This window comes from Galeopterus variegatus, unplaced genomic scaffold, assembly GCF_000696425.1.
Source record: "Galeopterus variegatus unplaced genomic scaffold, G_variegatus-3.0.2 Scaffold5051, whole genome shotgun sequence".
Lineage (NCBI taxonomy): Eukaryota > Metazoa > Chordata > Mammalia > Dermoptera > Cynocephalidae > Galeopterus > Galeopterus variegatus.
In genome coordinates, this window is record NW_007731162.1 from 76,817 (window position 1) to 96,728 (window position 19,912).

A 19,912-nucleotide genomic window follows, 5' to 3' on the forward strand; every position below is an offset into this window, starting at 1 on the left:
ACCAGGTTGAAAGTTCCTTAAGGAAACAGACTAACAGACAGGATTTTTTTTTTTTTTTTTTAACCTCTGTATATTGACAAAGATTTTCTCCTTGAGCAAACCCTGGCCAGGCTCCTCTGAGCCTTCTTCTTGAGTAGGCCTCAACCTTGGTCTACAAAAACTCCAAACTCTCAACACAAATGATTTCATACACCCCCCTCTACCCACATTAAAAGATTTAAACAAACACTAACAAATTTTCTAACAGCTCAAGGCCTCATCCCTAGGATGACCCTAGCCCCCCTTTAAAGTTTCTGCCTGAGAAAGCTCAAGGCTGCCAAAAGAATTTACTGTTTGTTCTAACACCTGAAAATAGGCCCATGACCACCCTTTCTTAAAGCATTTACTAAAAAGGGCTTACAATTATGAATCCTTCCTCTGCTCCTTTGAGATGTATATGTATATCCTACAACTCAGGAGTGTCTTTCTCAAGGACCTAAACAGCCATTCCTTTAAAACGTAATCATCAGGAAGGAAAAGGCCTCTGTCTCCCAGTCTTTGTGGGAGGACAGAATACTAACTTTGATAATTGTCAGCTAACAGACGCAGCTGGCCTAATCAGCATTTACACTGACCAATCCTTTCTAATTTTTCAATTCCCTTACTACTGAGTCCTGGCTGGTGCCCCTCCCTACTCCCTCATTTTCCCTTTAAAACATCCAATCACAAGTGAACACATATGATGTTGATGGAGGGGAGCGGGGAGAGGAAGGAGGGAAAGGAGGATTTGGTAAAATGACATGAAAATCAACTACATTGCATATTGATAAATTAAAATTTTTTTTAAAAGGAAAAGAAGTAAAACGTCCAGTCACCTCTGTACAAAAAGAAGTTGGGTTCAGTTCCTACTAGACTCGCTTCCCTACTGCAATACTATATTGCTGATTAAACTCTGTCCTTACCACTTTAATTAGCATCCAGCTTTGTTTATATTTGACAATACTCAGGATACAGCACAGGCATGCAGCAAGTATTCAATAAATGTTAAATCAATGAGACTATACCAATGAAACATTAATTATTAAGTTGATGAGAAAAGCCAGACAAAATTCTGGACTACAAATGGCTAGGGCAACAGGCAATCATAAATTATATCCTCAATCAATGGGACTTTCATAAAAATCAAAGAAAATAACACTGATTTTTTTTAAGTTCCAATTGGTTACAGAAAAAAGAATAGTAAAATCTAGGTTGTTTTCTCACCTGAAGTCAAATTCTTAGTTGTACCTTGTGATTTCTGCATTTCAGTAGATTTAAAATTGAGGTCATCCTGCATCATCTTTAGCTCTTGATTGGTGATAGAGGATATCTGTTTCAGACGATTTATATTCTGTAGTTGCAGAGAAATAAAAATATTAAAAATTCCATCAGTTTAACCCTCTAATCCCTGTGAAAACACTGTTAAAGGATGAAATGTTTGATTAGGTATTCTGTTTTGAAGTAAATCATTCAGGTCAGATGTTTTATAGACGAATACAGTAAGAATCAAAGTCAGGTTTTCTCAATAAACAGAAGCTATAAATTCAGAATTGTCTCCTTTTCATTTGCTTTTGCTAAATTAAATTAAATCTGACCTGAAGCTTTCTCCACATCTTGAGTCCCTACTAATGAACTGCAACCTCACTTAGTATGTAAACAAACTAAAAGCCTAATTTAGGAGTATATTTTTTGTAACAACTAGCTGAGTTTCAGTCAATCAAGGCAGCCAAGCTTCAGACACTCACAGGCTGCCAACTCATTAGACCACACTCAAATAAGGAAAATGGGAGCTGTAACCAGTCAAGCTGGTTCTGTACTTCACTTTCATTTTCTGTCTGTAAATTATGCCTGCCCAAGTTGTGGACGGGAGCTCTCTCTGAACTTCTGGCTCTGAGGGTTGCCAAATTTGCAAATCATTTTTTGCTCAGGCTCTGTTAATTTTAACTTGTGGAGTTTTCCTTTTGAACACATTTCACTGTAGAAAAAATTGAACTACACTATTTTAGAAACTGGTTGGAGTCAAAACACTGAATATTGAATAGGGTCTATGCATTTCTCCTCCTATGGTACCACACATAGTAGATGCTCAATAAACATTTTTTGATAATTCAAGATACTCATTAGGTACACCTACAAGAAAAGCATCACTTTATTTACAATACAATTTACAGTGTAAAAATATATTACCGTTTTCAATGTGATGCCTAGGGTTTGAAATTATATGTGCAATGAAAGAAAATCTTAATAACTACTCGGAACTGTCTTACTGTTGAATATTGATACCTTTTTCCCTATCACCTTAATTAGTTGACATTTTGCTAGAGAGATAAAAATTAATAGCTTGAAGAAATAAAATAGCAAGCAAGGGAATTTAAAGCAAACAGTTTAAGTAAACAGACATAATATTGAGCCATTCCATTTTTTGAGTTGTATTTGGAAAGTTATCACAGTAAAAATAATAGAGACACCAAGATAGGCACATGGTACTTACTCGACTACAGTGCTCCAAAAGTGCAACAATGTTGGCTTCTATCTGTGCCTTCCGTTCCAATTCCTGATTTTTAGTTTCCTCAAAAGTCTCAATAAAAGCTGCCGATTGAAAAACATGATAAGAGAGGCTACCATTGATATTGAGGCTATATAAACTCTGATTTGTAGATCTCAAGAGTACTTTTTAGAAATTCAAAGCAAATATATGTTTTAAACTAGCATTGTTTAATTTTTATTAAATCAAGGGTAATTACTCAGTAAGAACATTTCTACATAATTTCAAATTTTTAAAGCCCGTTATGATCTTCAAATGAGTAAACTAGAAAGTGATAAATACAGGCTCAAAAGGAAGATGATAAAATGGAAATCAGAAAAAAAAATCTGTTTTTACACAGGATCTCCTGGATACATCTGTAATTATTAACACCGATAACTGGCCACTAACTTTATTTCTGAAATTAATATTACTAAATACCTATTTTACCTGAAAATGAGTATTTTACTTATAATGCTAGATCAATCTCAACTAAATACATTTAATAACTCATTCATGTTATAAATAAATATTCCAAGAAATCATCCTTTTACTTGTCTAATACACATCAGCACATAGTTTTCTCTTATTTACATTCACCAAGTATTTCTAAGGAATTTCCAAAACTAAAAACTTTCAGTTAAAAATAATTTTACTGTTAGAGTGAAATAAATATCAATATGGTTTGCCTTCTATAATGGATTTCCATTATACTTTTTTCTACTTATACTTTTAATATATTTTTTAATTGAAAGTCTTCCAAAAAACATTTTCTACTTGATTATGATGGTAGAGGACCATAATCAACATTTTTAATGAAAAGTAAAAATTTTTTAATGTCCTGCTTCAACATCTGAATACAAGTCTTATGTATGAATATCCTGCTTCTATGATCCATTGATCCTACATTAAATGGTCATATGAGATTTTTACACATACAAAGGCATAAATAAACACGACTTTCAGAGGTTATTTTGTTAGACAAACAAACCAATAACAAACACTTGGCAAGAAATCTGAGAGGTGACCTCCAACTCTAAGATTCTGTAGCACAGGAATTCTTTTAATTCATTCAATAAACATTTATTAAGTGACCATTTATTAAAGGACACCTAAGTGCCAGATGCCATACTAGGTAGTATTCAGTGATTTCCAATATGTGGAGTTGTGACACATAATTCGTTAATTTTACACCTTCTCCTTTACCAAAAGTACTTTCTAAAAAATAAATAAGTAAATAAATTGTGAGATAACTTTTGGTACTTGCTAAGATTTTAAAGAAATCTTCAGATATTGTAAAATCAGAGTTGACAATCACTATTTTATAGCACGCCTCTATGAAGATAACAATTGATATCAGACCAGGAAAACTTCAGATTCTGGCAAAATGATAATTTAAAAGGAAACAAATAATAGATAGCAGATGTTGATTTTTAAAAAATTATAAATGTACAAAAATTTAAATGAAGATCCATTTATAAAGCTGAGTTAAGATTTTTTAAAAAGTTAGTGAAAGCTATTTCCCAATGGAGGTCAGTCTCCAGTCCCCTCTCCAGAGTTAATCACTGTTCTCTATCTTGTATTTCCTTTCAGAGCAATTCTATGCATTTACAAGTTTATAAATATGCATGTTTATGTATATTTTTAATGCAAATAGTAGCATTTAAAAAAAGAATTAAATGAAAAGCTATAACAAAAGACTACTAAAGTTATAGTTGGTGATAGAAACAACTAACAAGATCTGAGGTAAGGGCTAATAAATAATGAGATAAGGATTATGAAAAGCTATAAAAAAGTAAAAGATATTACAGGTGAACATAGCGAAGCATGTAAAAAAGAACATCCAACATTCAATCAATAAGTGGTCTAAAGGTTCCTTCTATACAGACTATGAATGTAAGTACTCGCTTTAGAATCTGTCCCCAACACACATTAAAAACCTTTTTAGAATTCTCCACCTATCCCTAAATTCTGCTAGAAATTTAATTATTCTCCAAGTCAAAATGCTTTGAATGTCCCTACTTCTGCATTTATTAGCCATTATATTTCCCCAAAACGAGATCTCTGATTTGGTAAAAATGAAGAGCAATCTGAGAATATAATATTTTTATATCTGTAAGATTATCACTTACTGTCCATATTTTCCTCCCTTTTTTTTAGCTCCTTGTATTTCTGATTCATTTCACCTATAAGAGATATAAAATATAACATTAATTCCAAAAATTCCATATATAAGGCTCTAAATTAGAAACATCTCTTGGGTTCTCTACATGCCATTGAGAATTTGGTATTTTCGATTAGGTGAAACTCTTCTACATTGACTTATAGAGTATTTTAAAGCAGCTATATATGTGTGCCTTAACTTTTTGGAAAAAAATCTCCTAACTGGAAAGGACTTAACTTTCTGGTCCCAATTTGGGGCTATGCAACCTACACATGAACACTAAAGGTGATGGAAACCATAAGTTCCCAAGAAAGACCATTCCACAAACAAGATAGCAGTGTTAATTCCCTTACAGAGCTTATAGTCTTTAACAAGTAATTAAAATTAAAATGTATTAAGTGCTATCATATGAAAAATGAAGGATGCTATAGGAGCACTCAGCAAGGACAACTATTCTAGTTCAGGGGCTCAGGGAAAATTTCCCTAAAGTAGTAATATTTAAAATGCACTGTAAAGAATAAATGAATAGGAGTTACCTGGTAAAAATATAGAAGAAGGGGTTTAAGGTCAAACATTACAAGTATAGGAGTTTGGAAGTAAGAATGAACATGCTAGCATGAGGAACCAAAAGAGTGGTATGACTGTGGCACAAAGATGAGGCAGTTTATAAAAGACCTTATGTCTGGCTGGGTGAAGGCTTGGAATCCTGCTCACAGCGCCAATTTTCTAGCTCTTAATCCTGTTCGTGATGCTAATTGTAAAGCTAGGTGACCACACTAGTTGTCGGGCTCTTTTACCTGCTGGTAATCCTGCACCGACTGGGCCGATTGTCGAGCTAAGGCTGAGTCTGGAGCCCACAGACCCCTCCAGCCCGTTCACAGACTGGGTCACAAACCCTTCACACGCCAGGCTGGGTCACCAGACCCCTTCATGTGGGTCTATGAGCTAGGTAACCAGCCAAAAGTTCCTTGCAAGCCGGAGGTTTGGAAAGCATGGCTGTGCTGGGTGGATGCCCGAGGCCCATGCCCGCCCGCTTCACCAAACTAATTCACTCTCACTCTCTCTCTCTCTGAAGAACACAAGAATATCAACAAAACTAAAAAGATACACTGGCACACATGCGCACTAACTCCACACACACACACAATTTGCTTACAAAGGATGCTGAACCACACCCAAACAGACCTGAGGCGAGGGCCCTGACCAAACTATTTCTATTTTCCCAACACCTTATCAGACCCCCATTAAAGAGTCTGAACTTTCTTCTAAGGACACTGATAAATTACTGAAGAATTTTAAGCAGAAGAATAAAATGTTCAGTTTGCATTAAAAAAAAAGTTCAGGTCCGAAGAATAGAAGTGAGGTAAGATTAGAGGCAATGTGACAAGTTAGGAAGTTGTCACAGTAATCCAGGTGAAAGATGAAAACTGCCTGGAGTGGCGTGGTAGTAAACAGGATAAAAGAAGTGGACTTCTGTTTGAGACATTTAAGAGGCGTAGTGAATGGATTTTGGTGAGGGTTAGAGAGGAAGGAGTCAGGTATGACTCACAAATTTTCTAACTTGGGTGACTGAAATGGGATTATTAACTAAAAAGGGGAGCAAGTTGAGGAAGTTGCTTACAGCAGTTTGGACATGTTGAGTTTAACAGACATAAAAGACACTTCTAAAAGGGCAAAAATTCAAGGACCAGAGAGACGGATGAAATCTGACACCTTAGCTGCCCAAAGGGACTGTTAATAAGGGTGGATCGGGATTATATTTTATGACAATAGGATTTTAATGTAACAAAAATTGAGTTCTGGAGGTACATGGCTATTCTCCTGGAAAATGAGATGGCTCCAGCCCTGTGTACCCAGGGTCCAGGTACCTAGAGAAAACATAATACATTTGTGCTTGCTGCAATCTGCAGATTTTTCATCCCAGTCAGTCAGTTCTTAGCTTTCTGGAGAAACTGAGGAAGCTTATTAAGATGATACCCAGCAAAGATGGAGGAAATAAGCAATAAGAGGTTAAGGGAGTTCCAGATTAGGAGCTGGCATCTAAAAGGGCTTTAGGAAGAAGAGTTTAAAAAAAATACGGGAGCCAATAGTTGGAATCCAGAGGCTGAAACTCCAATGGTCAGTCTGTGTTCTATGTATCTGTGTTCTGTATATCCAAAACTGCATAGAGTTTTTCTAAGTTCTGGCTAAAGCATCAAAAAAGTTAGGAAATGGAGGAATACAGTGGGGATAAAGTCCCTAATTACTAAGGGAAGCATGTAGGCATGGAGTTCCAATTATGCATATAGTACTTGCTTGGGTGATAAGTAAGTTACAAATACACAAAGTTGATGGCAAATCAGAGACCTGCATCAGCAAACAGCTTTTTTTTTTTTTTTTAAAAAAGATGACCGGTAAGGGGATCTTAACCCTTGACTTGGTGTTGTCAGCACCATGCTCACCCAGTGAGCAACCGGCCATCCCTATATGGGATCCGAACCCGGGGCCTTGGTGTTATCAGCACCGCACTCTACCGAGTGAGCCACGGGCCGGCCCAGCAAACAGCTTTTTTGCCTTCTGGTCTGAATAAACTTCTCTCAAGGTCATTAAGGACAGGCCCGATACTGAGAAAATCTTATGTCAAGAGCCCAAAACATTACTGGTAGTAAAAAGCTGAAAGTGAAAGCAACTGTATGAAGACAGTAAATACCCAGCCGTCATGAGTTCCTAGCCAGGCTACATCCAATGGAAAACATTGGGTGCACTCAGATAAGACACTGGAGACATTAGCAACTTTACTGAACTATTACTCAGTTCAAATGATCAATAATGTTCTCAGAGTATATTAATGCAGACTGATTAGTGGTGAAGGGGAAGCAAGAGGTAATTTTTATTAATAACAACCTCTGTAAATGACTAAGACTTAAGAAAAAAATACTTTATAGAAAGGATTAAGATTAGTTCCATAATAGTATCACCATCTCCTTACCTTATCGCAATGTTTTTGGGTGGGAAACAAAGAGAAAGGGTTAGAGCTTGAAGCACAAATGCTCTGTGATACCCTGAAAGGAGGGTGATATACATGTAAATGTTATATAACTTGTGAAGTAGCACTAAAGCTACTATCTCCTGAACCTGCCATAGCCTAGGCTTTTAAGAAATTCCTAGTTCCCTGGTTTGGCTGTCTGAGAAGTTCCATTCTTGAAAGACTGGTCAGGCATTAAGGGATTAGGAGTAAGGCCTAGATTTTAGGATTTACAGGGATTTAACTACCATCTTATCTTTCTTCTTCTAAACTTAAGAGATTCCCCTACACATGCTATTTCCAGTTTCTCATTTTGCTTTCAGAACTCAAGGCACTGCAATGAGGCCTCTCCTCCCGCTATTCCAATGAAATTGTTTTCAGTAAGATTATGACTCCATGATTATCAAGTCCAAAGGGCAGTTTTCAGGCCTTATCATAAACTCTGCAATATTTGACATCCTTTCAATTTTCTTTTTTTCCTTTATGTTTCGTTTTTGCTTTTTGTTGGGTGGGTGGGGAGGCTTCTCTCGCTTTTCTTACTCTCAGATCATTCCTGTCTTCTCTTCATGGGTTCCTCTGCCATCTTCATTTAAATTCTGGGTTCTGCTCTTAATTAATTTATAATGCTATCTTATATCCAAAGCAATTACACTCATTCTTGTGGTTTAAGAACTCTCAAATTTGATCTTTTCCCTGATTTTCAGATTCTTTCATCCAATTGCTTACTACATATGTTCATTTGGATGCCCTTCAAAACACCCTAAAACTCAATATATTCATAATTAAACTCATCAGTCTTCTTCCTCAAAATCTGCACCCCTCTGTATTCCCTATTATACTTGGAGGCCCTCACCATCTACTTATCATCCAAGTCAGAAATCTGGGAGACTCCTCCCTCCGGCTCCCCTCAAATCCACATTCCTAGTTGACAACAGATTGAGCTGGTCAATGTCTCCAGCTGCACAGATATCCAGTTGGATTAAATGGGACAGAGCACTGACATATCTCAGCAGATTCCCAAGCTTCATAAAACCTCCTCCAATATCACTACTGTTGAGAAATCAGGGCATTAGTGAACTTTTCTATTTTGTGATTTCTCAGTGGAGGATTAATATCTGAGCTGCCCATAAACGGCAATGTACAGATGTGGGCGGTCCTAAAGTAAACATAAGGAATATTACCAAATTCATCCTTAAATTCACTATCACAGGAAAAGAAGGAAGCCAATCTGTATATCACATCAGAGGTGCAAGAAGGCAAGCCAAATAGTCTAGTTAAGAAGGATCAACAATGAGAAGACCAAAGGAGAGGGAAAGGGACACAATGATAAAATGAGGGTAATTTTGGAGCTATCCTCAAATTCTGAGCATTTATATGATCAGAGTTCTACATTCATTTATTTATTCCATACAAATTTACTGAGAATCTATTATGTGCCAGATATTGTGATAGGTGCGAGGGATATCAAAATGAACAAGATAGTTACCACCCTATCTTCAAAGAGGTTTACAATCTATTAAACAAAATTTATTGTACAAAAATAAAAAGTTATAATGCAAATGAGGTATGTATGAAGTCATATGGCAACCAGACAGGTGAGAAAGTTCAGGAGGTTTTTATGCAGAAGTATCATATCAGCAAGGCACTTTATCAGGCAACATGTGAATTACAGAAAGAAATTAGATATTTTCCTTGAAGAAATGTATATTCTAATAATACAAGTACACAAAAATTTACAATATAAATTCAGGCCTCTTCCTTCTCAGGTGGGAAAGGAGAAATGGGTAAGAACTGTTAAAAAACATTTGGGCAACTATAAAAGGACACCATTGTTTTTGTTTTGTTTTTCAATAGCATTTGCTTTTTATTTTTTTCTAACAGAATTCCAGAAAAAATAGATCTCTATCACACACACACGCACACACACGCACGCACACATAAAAGATCCTTCAACCAGGAGGCAAAGCATCCTCCAGCATCCTCTTTCACCCGGCATCCTATGTGACACCATTGCTTTTTGATACTCTCTGCTATAGCCAGCCAATGGAGAAGGGAAATTTGCTCTTCGTGTACTACCAAGGGGCTTAGAACCAACACAACCACTTCTGCCCTCACTGTAAGAAAGGTTCATCTGACTCTATTCTCTGGCATCAAATGTTTTCTTGACTCAGGGCTTACAGGCTAGAGCTATTTTGACTTTTATACTATGAGAAGCAGTTCTAACCCTGGAGAAGGTCTGATTGCTATTTTTCAGAATAGCTGGCTACCCCAGTCTTCTCTACTGAACAATACATAAGGCATGTACTAGTGACTTCCCCGGCTTCAAAGCCCCCAACTCACAAGCCTACTGAATTTGGAGGTGAAAGGGCAACAGAAAACAAAATCATGGAGGTGGGGCACGAAAACCTCACACAGGACTTTTAAAGTATGTCCAGATTGTTTCACTTTCAGCATTTGGGGGGTTGTTCTGAAGCAGGCTAAGACTCCCAGTACCTTATACTATTCCTTATGTGGCACAGTTTCAATCTCTTTACCATTCTGAATTCTACTCTGAATGAGTTCCAGTTCTTCCTTATCCCTTTTAAAGTATTTTGCCAAAAAACTAAGGATTCCAAGACTATCACTTCCCATAGTCTACATAATCATTTTTTGTTAATGCAACTTAGAATTTGAGCTGTATTCAAGGCTATCTCACATTAACTCATACTGAGCTGTTATCTAAACTCCCTCTTAACATTTTCACATATTTTAGTGAGCCAGGACACTTTCTCCCCCCGCCAATCCTACTTCAATTTTAATTAGTTTTGGGATTCTATTAAATTCCATCTTTTTACTTTCAGTCTATCTCTCCCACATACTTTTGACATTATAGCAGTAAGCAATAAACTAGTATATCAAATAGTACTAAACTGGTATGTTAAAATGAGTACATACAAACTCAATATTTTAAACTAACTTTTGGGTTTAGGCTTATCACACATTCTTGCAAAATATTTTAAATTTTGGCAGAAAAGTTTCTTTACAGCTATGCAGATAAGGGCAGATAATTTCGATTTCTAAACACAGGAGGCACTTTAAAAAATATAATAAAATATAATAGAATTTCTCTCAATATGTTCAATTGTTAAGTAAGTTAAATTATTGTTAAAAGCCTCACCATTTCTAAAGAAAACAAAATGAGTGTGTAGAAGTTTATTTCAACAGAGTGATGTCAGTAAAATCAGATGGCACAATTAGTAGTCCTTGGCATGTACCAAACACAACAAAAGGTCCTTAATAATCCTCTAAAGCAGTGGTTATTAAACTTTACCATGCATCAGAATAACCAGGAGGGCTTGTTGAAACACAAATTGCTGAGCCCCATCCCCAGGGTTTAAAATTCTGTAGGTCTATGGTAGGGCCCAAGAATTTGCATTTCTAACAAGTTTCTGATGTTGCTGATGCTCCTGTTAAGAGATAATACTGCCATTCTAATGAAAGATACAAAGTATAGTTCAACCAATTTCCAAACCGAACAATAATGATTCAATATTCTTCACTGGATGTATATTGAGAAATCATACAATAACAATGGATAGACACCATTTGAAATATGCATACTGAACGACAAACCACTTGAAATTGAATACATTACTGTGTATATCCTGGGGAAAAATACTGACGGGAAAATACTTCCTAACATATACTTGGGAAAATCTTCAGAAAAGTTATTCAAGTTTCAGGTTATAAATTAACAACCTTAATAATATGCCAATAGCTAATATTTATAAGCACTTTTTAAATTTAGTGCTATATTCTGAGTTCTCTCTCTCACACACATACACACACCACCACCACCACCACCACCACCACCACCACTGATACATTCATCTAATCCTCATAATAACCCTAAGAGTTAGGTGCTGTTGTTATCTCCATTTTAAAGATGAGGAAACTAAGGTAAAGAAAGGTTAAACAGCATGCCCAAGATCAATAATCCAATAATGTAACTCAGTCTGAATTTGAATCCAGGCATTCTGGTTACAGTATCTGTACTCTTAAACAAAACTATTCTGCCTTTAAAATTTTTATTAAAAAATAAATAAATAAAATTTCTATTTTACCTGACATAACCAAAGAATAAAAGCTCCTAACCTAGGCCTTGGAACTCTGAGTATGAAGAAGTATCCTATAGATACTTCTATAGCATGCTATTTTATATTTTTATTACTCTTGAAAGATGCATATAAACTATGGACTAAGTTGTAATTAAGTCATTCCAAGTTTAGGAACGAAATCCAGTGTTCCTACAGTACTTTATGCATGCTTCTAATATGATACACATTTATCACACAGTACCAATTAGATATTTATATATCTGTGCTATGTCATATTGATAATCACATGATAATTATCTATCTAATCAGTCTTTGGGGCAATACTGGACTCTAAAAATGAAGGAATAATTTTTAGTAAGAAATAACACAATCCCTCTTGTGGAGATATGTGACTGTGACTGACTGCACTTTGTTAACTGTATTTGTCAATCCTAGTCTGTGTATGTAGATTCCCAGACAATTAGTTCCACCTTGTGGATCACGGTAGTATTACAAATTCAGGCCTATGAGAAGTCACAAAACTTTGGAACCATCAGAGATGTATATATTACCTTGACCGACAAAAACTAACAAATTTATAATAGCTAGAATTGGTGAAGAAACACTTTTATATACTGCTGTTGGTTGTATAAAATGGTACAACATCTTCTGGGAAGAAATTTGCAAAATGAATCAAAATTGTAAAAATATTCTCCTCAAAATTTCGCTTCTAGAAATTTATTCTGTGTATTTATTCCTACAGAATAAACATGAAAGTAGGTTATTTACTGAAACATTATTCTTGGTAGTGAAAAATTAGAAACAGTGGTTTCTAATGTCAATGTAGTGTATACTATATAACCAGAACAATAACAGCAGCTAATGGCTGTCATGAGTGCTTAATACATACCAGGCACCATTCTTAAGTCTGGCTGTATAGGCCTGACATTGACCACTATGCTATCCCACTTCTCAAAATGAAGTACACATCCTTATATGAGAGAATGTAAAGTATATATAGCTAAAAGACTCAAGTTCAGAAAAGCTAGATAGTATTGCTCCATTTTTTAAAATATATGTTTATATATTTATAGAAAAAAGTCTAAGTACAGCCTTTATGTAAAATAGTATGAAGTTTCCTTAAAAAAAAAAAAAAAAGTTAAAAACAGAACTACTATATGATCCCCCAATCCTACTACTGGGCATATATCCAAAGGAAATGAAATCAGTATGTCAAAGAGATATCTGCACTCCCATGTTCAGTGCAGCATTATTCACAATAGCCAACACATGGAGTCAACCTAATGTCCATCAACAGATGAATAGTGAAAATGTGGTATATTTACACAACGGAATACTATTCAGCCATAAAAAATGGGGAAATCGTGGGCCAGCCTGGTGGCGCACTGGAGAGTGCGCCGCTTGGGAGAGCGGTGGCGCTCCCGCCAAGGGTTCGGATCCCATGTGGAGACCGGTTCCCGCTCACTGGCTGAGCGCGGTGCGGGCGCAACACCGAGGGTTGCGATCCTGTTACCAGTCAGTAAAAAAAAGACAAAAAGGAAAAAAAAAAGGGGGGAAATACTGCCATTTGCAACAACATGGATGAACCTGGAGGAAATTATGTTAAGTGAAATAAGCCTGGAACATACCACAAGATCTCACTCATATTGTAGAATCAAAAAAAGTTGATCTCATAGAAGAAGAGCATAGAATGTTGGTTACCAGGGGCTGGGAAGGCTGGGAGAGGAGAGGTTGGGGAGATGTTGGTCAAAGAATACAAATTTCAGTTAGGAGGAAAAAAGTTCAAGTGATCTAATGTACAAAATGGTGACTACAGTTAATAAGAATATATTGTATTTCTGAAAAAGGCTAAGGAGAATAGTAAGTGTTCTCACCACAAAAATGGTATCTATGTACGGTAATGAATGTATATGTTAATTAACTAGCTAGATTTAGTCATTCCACAATGTATATATACTTCAAAAGATCATGATTATATAAATATACACAATTTTATCTGTTAATTTAAAAATAAACACATAAATAAACTAATTTTTTAGAGTCTAAAAAGCTAAACATCAAACTGTAAACAGTGATTACCTCTGAAAAACTAGGATGAGTGTGAGGAGAAAGGGGATGACTTTTTATTTTACATACTTTTGCACCACTTGAATTTTTCACATTAAATACATACCAGATTCACATCTAAAAAGCACCCAATTTTCAAAAATAATGTCTTTATTTTTAACTAATTTAAGAAATTTTTTTTTTAAAAAACAGGAAGTGGGTGACCTGCAGTTACTGAAAGCACCTAAGAATGATTGTTTGAGGCAACACACACACACACACACTTTTTAAAAGCCAGTAAAATGTTCAAGGTGATTTAAATCTTAGAAATTCTAGTTAAGTAAAGTTTATAATCGGTCATTTCTTGGCAAAGATGGCAGGATGAACACAGACATCTAATTTTGATCTTCTGCCAAACCCCACTAAAACTATGGTAAAAATAATTTCTAAAGGTAGAAACTCCCAGCAATGGGGAAAATAAAGGAGACAATAGCAATAAAATTTTGGAAGCTAGTAATTAACTTAGCAGACTTGAGAAAGCCTAAACCTAAGCCAGCACTGGGCAAAGCTGAGAACACCCTCATTTCAAAAGGCTAAGTAATTTTGCATAGAAGACCAATCAAAGTAAGGAGCACTTATTTTATGCTTCTATTCACAAAAGGTTTTAACATGCCTTATAATAGTAACATTGTTCTTTTTAGAATTTATTTAATGTAGTAAAGAGTAAAGTAAAGGCCGGATATGAGCTAAGTGGACTGAGAAACGTTATCTACTTTGAGGGACATCAATATGAGATATAAACTCATAAGTATTAATCTGTGGTAATAAAAAATTGCTTAGTCAACGATTACCTTATCAAAAACAAATTACTTGGCTATGCGTTAGAAGTAAGCCTTCAGAGCAAACGGATCCTTATTAAAAATAATATCCTGTGTTGAGTGAGAATATAACCTACTATTGTCTATTTTATGTGGTCTGCTTTATTCAGAGCAACAATGCTTTTTCCATTACTTTCCCTTTCTCGTATAGAAACGGCACTTTAAAAAGCAATAATTAAGTAAATATTCAATTGTTTTGGCACTTCAACTGAGAAAGGAGAAATCAGGATGGGTTCAGGCTCTTCTGAAAAGTAGCATGGCATCTGCCAATAACATTCTGCTTTACTAATGATGTAAAGTTCATAGCCAAATTCTGACCATACAACTTTCTTTTTTTTAAATTTATTTTTTTATTTTTATTTTTTGTGACTGGTAAGGGGATCGGAACCCTTGGCTTGGTGTTGCCCACACCGCGTTCAGCCAGTGAGCGCAACGGCCATCCCTAGATAGGATCCGAACCTGCAGCCTCGGCGTTCCCAGCGCTGCTGCGCTCCCAGCGCTGCACTCTCCCGAGTGAGCCACGGGTTCGGCCCTGACCATACAACTTTCAATAGAGCTATTTCTCATTGCTTCTAGTTAGGAAAAAAAAAATCCTCCCCCACTAAAATATAGAACAGTGTACATTTTAAAATCTAAATAAATTTAGAACCCATACAATGAAGTTATTTAAGCCATCAATAAAGTAAAACTACTATATGGCTGAACTCTAGCAAATATTTAACATGAAAGAATCAAATCCCCCAGCAGCTTAAAAAAGACAATGATACCTTATTGTAATGAAAACTTTGTTATGAGATTCCCCGCCCTCCCAAATCAATAGGTCTTTTATTCCATCATTAAAATCTGCAAGCATGTCTTGGGAATCATCCTGTAGCTTGTTTCTGTAGCTGGACAACTCTTAGATTTTATTCATCAGCCTGCTGAACTGTTCCTTTTTCAGAGACATAGATACCATCCAAAAATTTTCTGATATCCTTGTTTTTAATTATTGTGGGTAGCTGGATCAAAGCAGCTGAATTTGAAACAAGTTCAATGTCGTTTCCTTCAAAGATTAATCCTTCTGGCTTGAGATAGTGAACAAGGAACACCTGGCCTCATTCAAACCCTGTGGATGTATTTTTCACCCAAGAAATTTTGGATTTCAACAAGAGACCCATTCTCCTGAATAACGACGTTGATGGGAAAGCGAAGATACACAGACTGCACCTTATGACAGAAGCCCAGTGTAACACCCTTGATCACGTTCTGTACATAACTACAGATAATGCGAACAGTAGTCAATTCCTTTCTATTTCCCCACCATTTGTCAACCTGAGCCTCCTTTTCTTTCCAAGGACACTGAGTTCTACATTTATGTGACTGAAGTCCCTCTGCAGGGTTCCTCTGAGGCCCCTCACTATAACTGTGTGTCCCTTGAGAGTGATGTCAACGTTTTCTGGAATGTCAACAGTCTGATTGCTGAGAATGGTCTTCATTCTGTGCTGCTAATGGCTTTAGATTCCCAGGTCTCACCGAGTACAATAACGTAAGATTTTTTTTTTTAATCATTTACAAAGACTGAATAAAGATTTGGTAGCAAAGAAGCCCATCCAGAATTGGTCAAAAGTCTAACTGTATTATAGGAATTTTCTCTATTTTATTTCAGACTGTCATAGAAATTAACAGCTCAGCATTCAGGAACAAAAAAGATTTTCTTTTCTGGTTGTTCTTTTTTTGGCAGCTGGCCAATACAGGGATCCAAACCCTTGGTGTTATAACACTGAGCTCTAACTATTTGAGCTAACCGGCCAGCCCACCAAAAATAAGATTTTAATAGAGTAGCCAAACAACTGCTAACTGCTTTTATTTAGTTAACTTTGAGACATAGTTATTCACTGTAACTTTTGACAAATTATAACTTTAAGGACTTATCAAAATAAACAAATACTCTTGGATAACCAGGTCACCATTAATACCTAGCAGAGAATACAACTGTACCTAACCCTGTATCTAAGAGTGCCTTTGAATTTATAACAAATTATGTAAATTTTTAAAATTAATATTATTATGTTTTTACATTCTAAGATGTTGTTGTGGAGCAGCTGGGTAAAGGGGAAGGGGAAAGGGAATGGGGTGGAAGCAGGAAGAGGAGGGGAGCATTATCAAGGCCCATGGCACCCCTGCTCATTCCAGCAGGGGAGACCTGAAGGCTTCCAGCAACAGCTCAGTCTTTGCTGGGCTGGATGCAGATGTCAGGGAGGTGTGGCTGAAGTCTTCAGCCCCCCACCACTTTGGCTCAGGAGCCCAGGGCGTTTCCGGTGGCAGCTTGGTGGTTGTCACTGGGCTAGTTGCAGATGTTGGGGAGGTGTAGCTGAGGCTTCAGCCCCTCACCGCTCTGGCTCAGGAGCCCGGGTCGCTTCCTGTGGCAGCTCGGTGGTCATCACTGGGCTGGTGGATGTTGGGGGTGTGTGGCTGATGCCATTGGCTCCCCACTGCCCTGGCCCGTGAGCCTGGGGTGCTTCTGGTGGCGGCTCAGTGGTCATCACTGGGCTGGTTGCGGATGTCAGGGGGACGTGGGTGAGGCTCTCCGCAACCACTGCTCTGACTCAGGAGCCAAGGGTGCTTTTGGCAGTGGCTCAGTGGTCATGCTGGGCTGGTTGTGGATGTCGGGAGGGCGTGGCTGCGGCCCTCAGTCCCCACTGCTCTGGCTCGGGAGCCCAGGGCACTTCCGGCAGCGACTTGGTGGTCATTGCTCAGCTGGTTGCAGATGTCAGGGGGTCATGACTGTGGCCCTCAGCAACCCCCACTGCCCTGGCTTGGAGCCTGGGGTGCTTCCAGCAGTGGCCTGGTGGTTGTCACTGGGCTGGGAGTAGTCACTGGGCTGGGAGTAGTTGTTGGGAGGGCGTGGCTAAGGCCCATGGCCCTCCCTGCCCTGGCTTGGGAGCCGAGGGGGCTTCCAGTCCTTCTAAGTTTTGTAGGTGTTCTTTGGTGTTGTTAGACCTTTACTAGTTAATACCAAACTTTTTCTCTGATCTGTGGGTATTTTGTTTTTTTCTTTCAGTTCTGTGTTGGATTATTTGCTGTTCCCACCACTTAAACTCTGCACTGGAACTAACTTGTTGTCCTTTGCTTACTTCTAAAATGGAGGAACTTCCTGTGGGGACCAGCACTTGAGCCCTGTAGTTGAGCTAAATTGCTTCTTTATTGCTGATTCCTGGGGAAGGCTTTTTGTGTAGCTCAGGTTTTAATTGTTGACCTTGTATGTACTTCTGGGTCTTGTGAGGTCCAGTACACCTGGGTTGAGTGGAAACTCTGGTCTGGGCCTGAGTCTTTTCAGCAAACTGCACCCCCTGAAGTTCCATATTCCTGACCAGTCTCCGCTGAGTGGTCCTGGGCTGATTGGAGGGCAGATCAGTTGCCCATGCTGTGCCCCTATGTTGCCCTGGTGGGAACTTCTTCCCCCACTGTCCATACTCCAAATGCTTCCCATGGGACAGGCCCTGCGTCGATCCCTTGAGATGACTCACCAGCCTCTGTGTGGCTCCTTTTTTCAGTTGTCTGTGGCTCCTTGTTCCTATGTGGGTCCATGGGAACCCTGTTAGTGGTCTTGCTGTCCTGGGAGCCACGAAGGCCCTCTTCTCCTATGCCACCTCCAAGCAACTTCATCCTAAGGGCACAGCTGTGGCTTTTGTCAGCTCTTGCTCCATGCACTCACCAGCTCCAGCCTCGAAGCAGCTGGGGCTCAAAATGGTGGGAGCAATCCTTTCTTTCATTGTGGCTTCTCCTGACTTCATGAACTCTGTAGGTCTCTTCTCCTCTTCCCCTGAGCTCTAGTGGCCCTGACTTGGCTATCGTTGCTTTTTAATAGTTGTAAATTGGTTGATTTGTCGGAGAGAGAAATGCTGGGGACTGTCTATTCTGCCATCTTGACTGGAAGCCCTCAAATTATGTAAATAGTTTTAAAGTTTATTTGAAAACCAAAAGGTCGGAGTAACTTCTAAAAAAGTCAGACATGTATTGATACACTTTGGATGTGTTGTCCCCACCAAAACTCATGGAGAAATCTGATCCCCAATGCAGCAGTGCTGGAGCTGTATGAGCCATGGGGGCAGATCCCTCATGAGTGGATTAATGCTCTCCCTAGGTGGGGGGATTAATGAGTGAGTTCTTGCTCTATTAGTTCTTGCAAGAGCTGGTTGTCTTAAAGACCCTGGCACCTCCTCTCTCTCTTGCTTCCTCTCACCATGTGATCTGCTTGCACCCACGGGCTGCATGCCACTTTCCGCCATGAGTAGAAGCAGCCTGAGGCCCACGCCAGAAGCAGTTGTCCCAGAATCGTAAGCCAAATAAGCCTCTGTTCTTTATAAATTATCCAGTCCCAGGTATTCTGTTACAGCAACACAAAACAGACTAATACATGTATAAACATCATCTATGGTTTATATGTTCTCTTAACCAGAAACCCTATAAGGCAGAAGGTGGCCTAGTTAGTGTCATTAATGGAATAAGCCAAGTAGCACCTAAAAAATGAATAAAATGGGCAAGAGGAAATAAAGCAAGGTGGCAGAGCTAAGTATGGGCTAGAAAGACAAAATAACTTGATCATCATCCACCACACACAATCTTGAGTCAAGGGACTGCTGAGAATGCAGATGTAGATAAGCATTCACTGCTTCACTGGAAAATGTGAGTCCATGTAGGAATCTCTCTGGGAAAGAATGTATACCTACATCCTAAAATTAGAGGGCCCAAAGAAGTGACTCGAGCCCAAGTTTCACCTTTAGTTCATTCTACAATTCTTTCTCTGTTAAAATATGGATCCTTGGGCCAGCCTGGTGGCGCACTGGAGAGTGCGCCACTTGGGAGCGCGGCGGCGCTCCCGCCATGGGTTCGGATCCCTTGTGGAGACCGGTTCCCGCTCACTGGCTGAGCGCGGTGCGGACGCAACACCGAGGGTTGCGATCCTGTTGCCGGTCAGTAAAAAAGACAAAAAGGAAAAAAAAAAAATGGATCCTTTGGGGCCGGCCCAGTGGCGCACTCATAGAGTGCGGCGCTTGGGGCGTGGCGGCGCTCCCGCCGAGGGTTCGGATCCCACACAGAGACCAGTCCACTCACTGGTTGAGCGCGGTGCGGGCGCGACACCAAGGGTTGCGATCCCGTTGCCGGTCGCGGTGCGGGCGCGACACCGAGGGTTGCGATCCC

At 38.5% G+C, this 19,912-nt stretch overlaps 1 protein-coding gene across 1 annotated transcript in view; it reads right to left on the minus strand.

Moving 5' to 3' along the window:
* The window catches only part of IFT74 (intraflagellar transport 74), an 88,170-nt gene that overhangs the window by 12,978 nt on the left and 55,280 nt on the right, over positions 1 to 19,912 (minus strand). Inside the window, exons 14-16 of the mRNA XM_008588814.1 lie at positions 4,675 to 4,728; positions 2,510 to 2,607; positions 1,243 to 1,369 (exon numbers count right to left, since the gene is read on the minus strand). Coding sequence (XP_008587036.1) covers positions 1,243 to 1,369; positions 2,510 to 2,607; positions 4,675 to 4,728 — 279 coding nt within the window. The remainder of the gene's footprint in view (positions 1 to 1,242; positions 1,370 to 2,509; positions 2,608 to 4,674; positions 4,729 to 19,912) is intronic.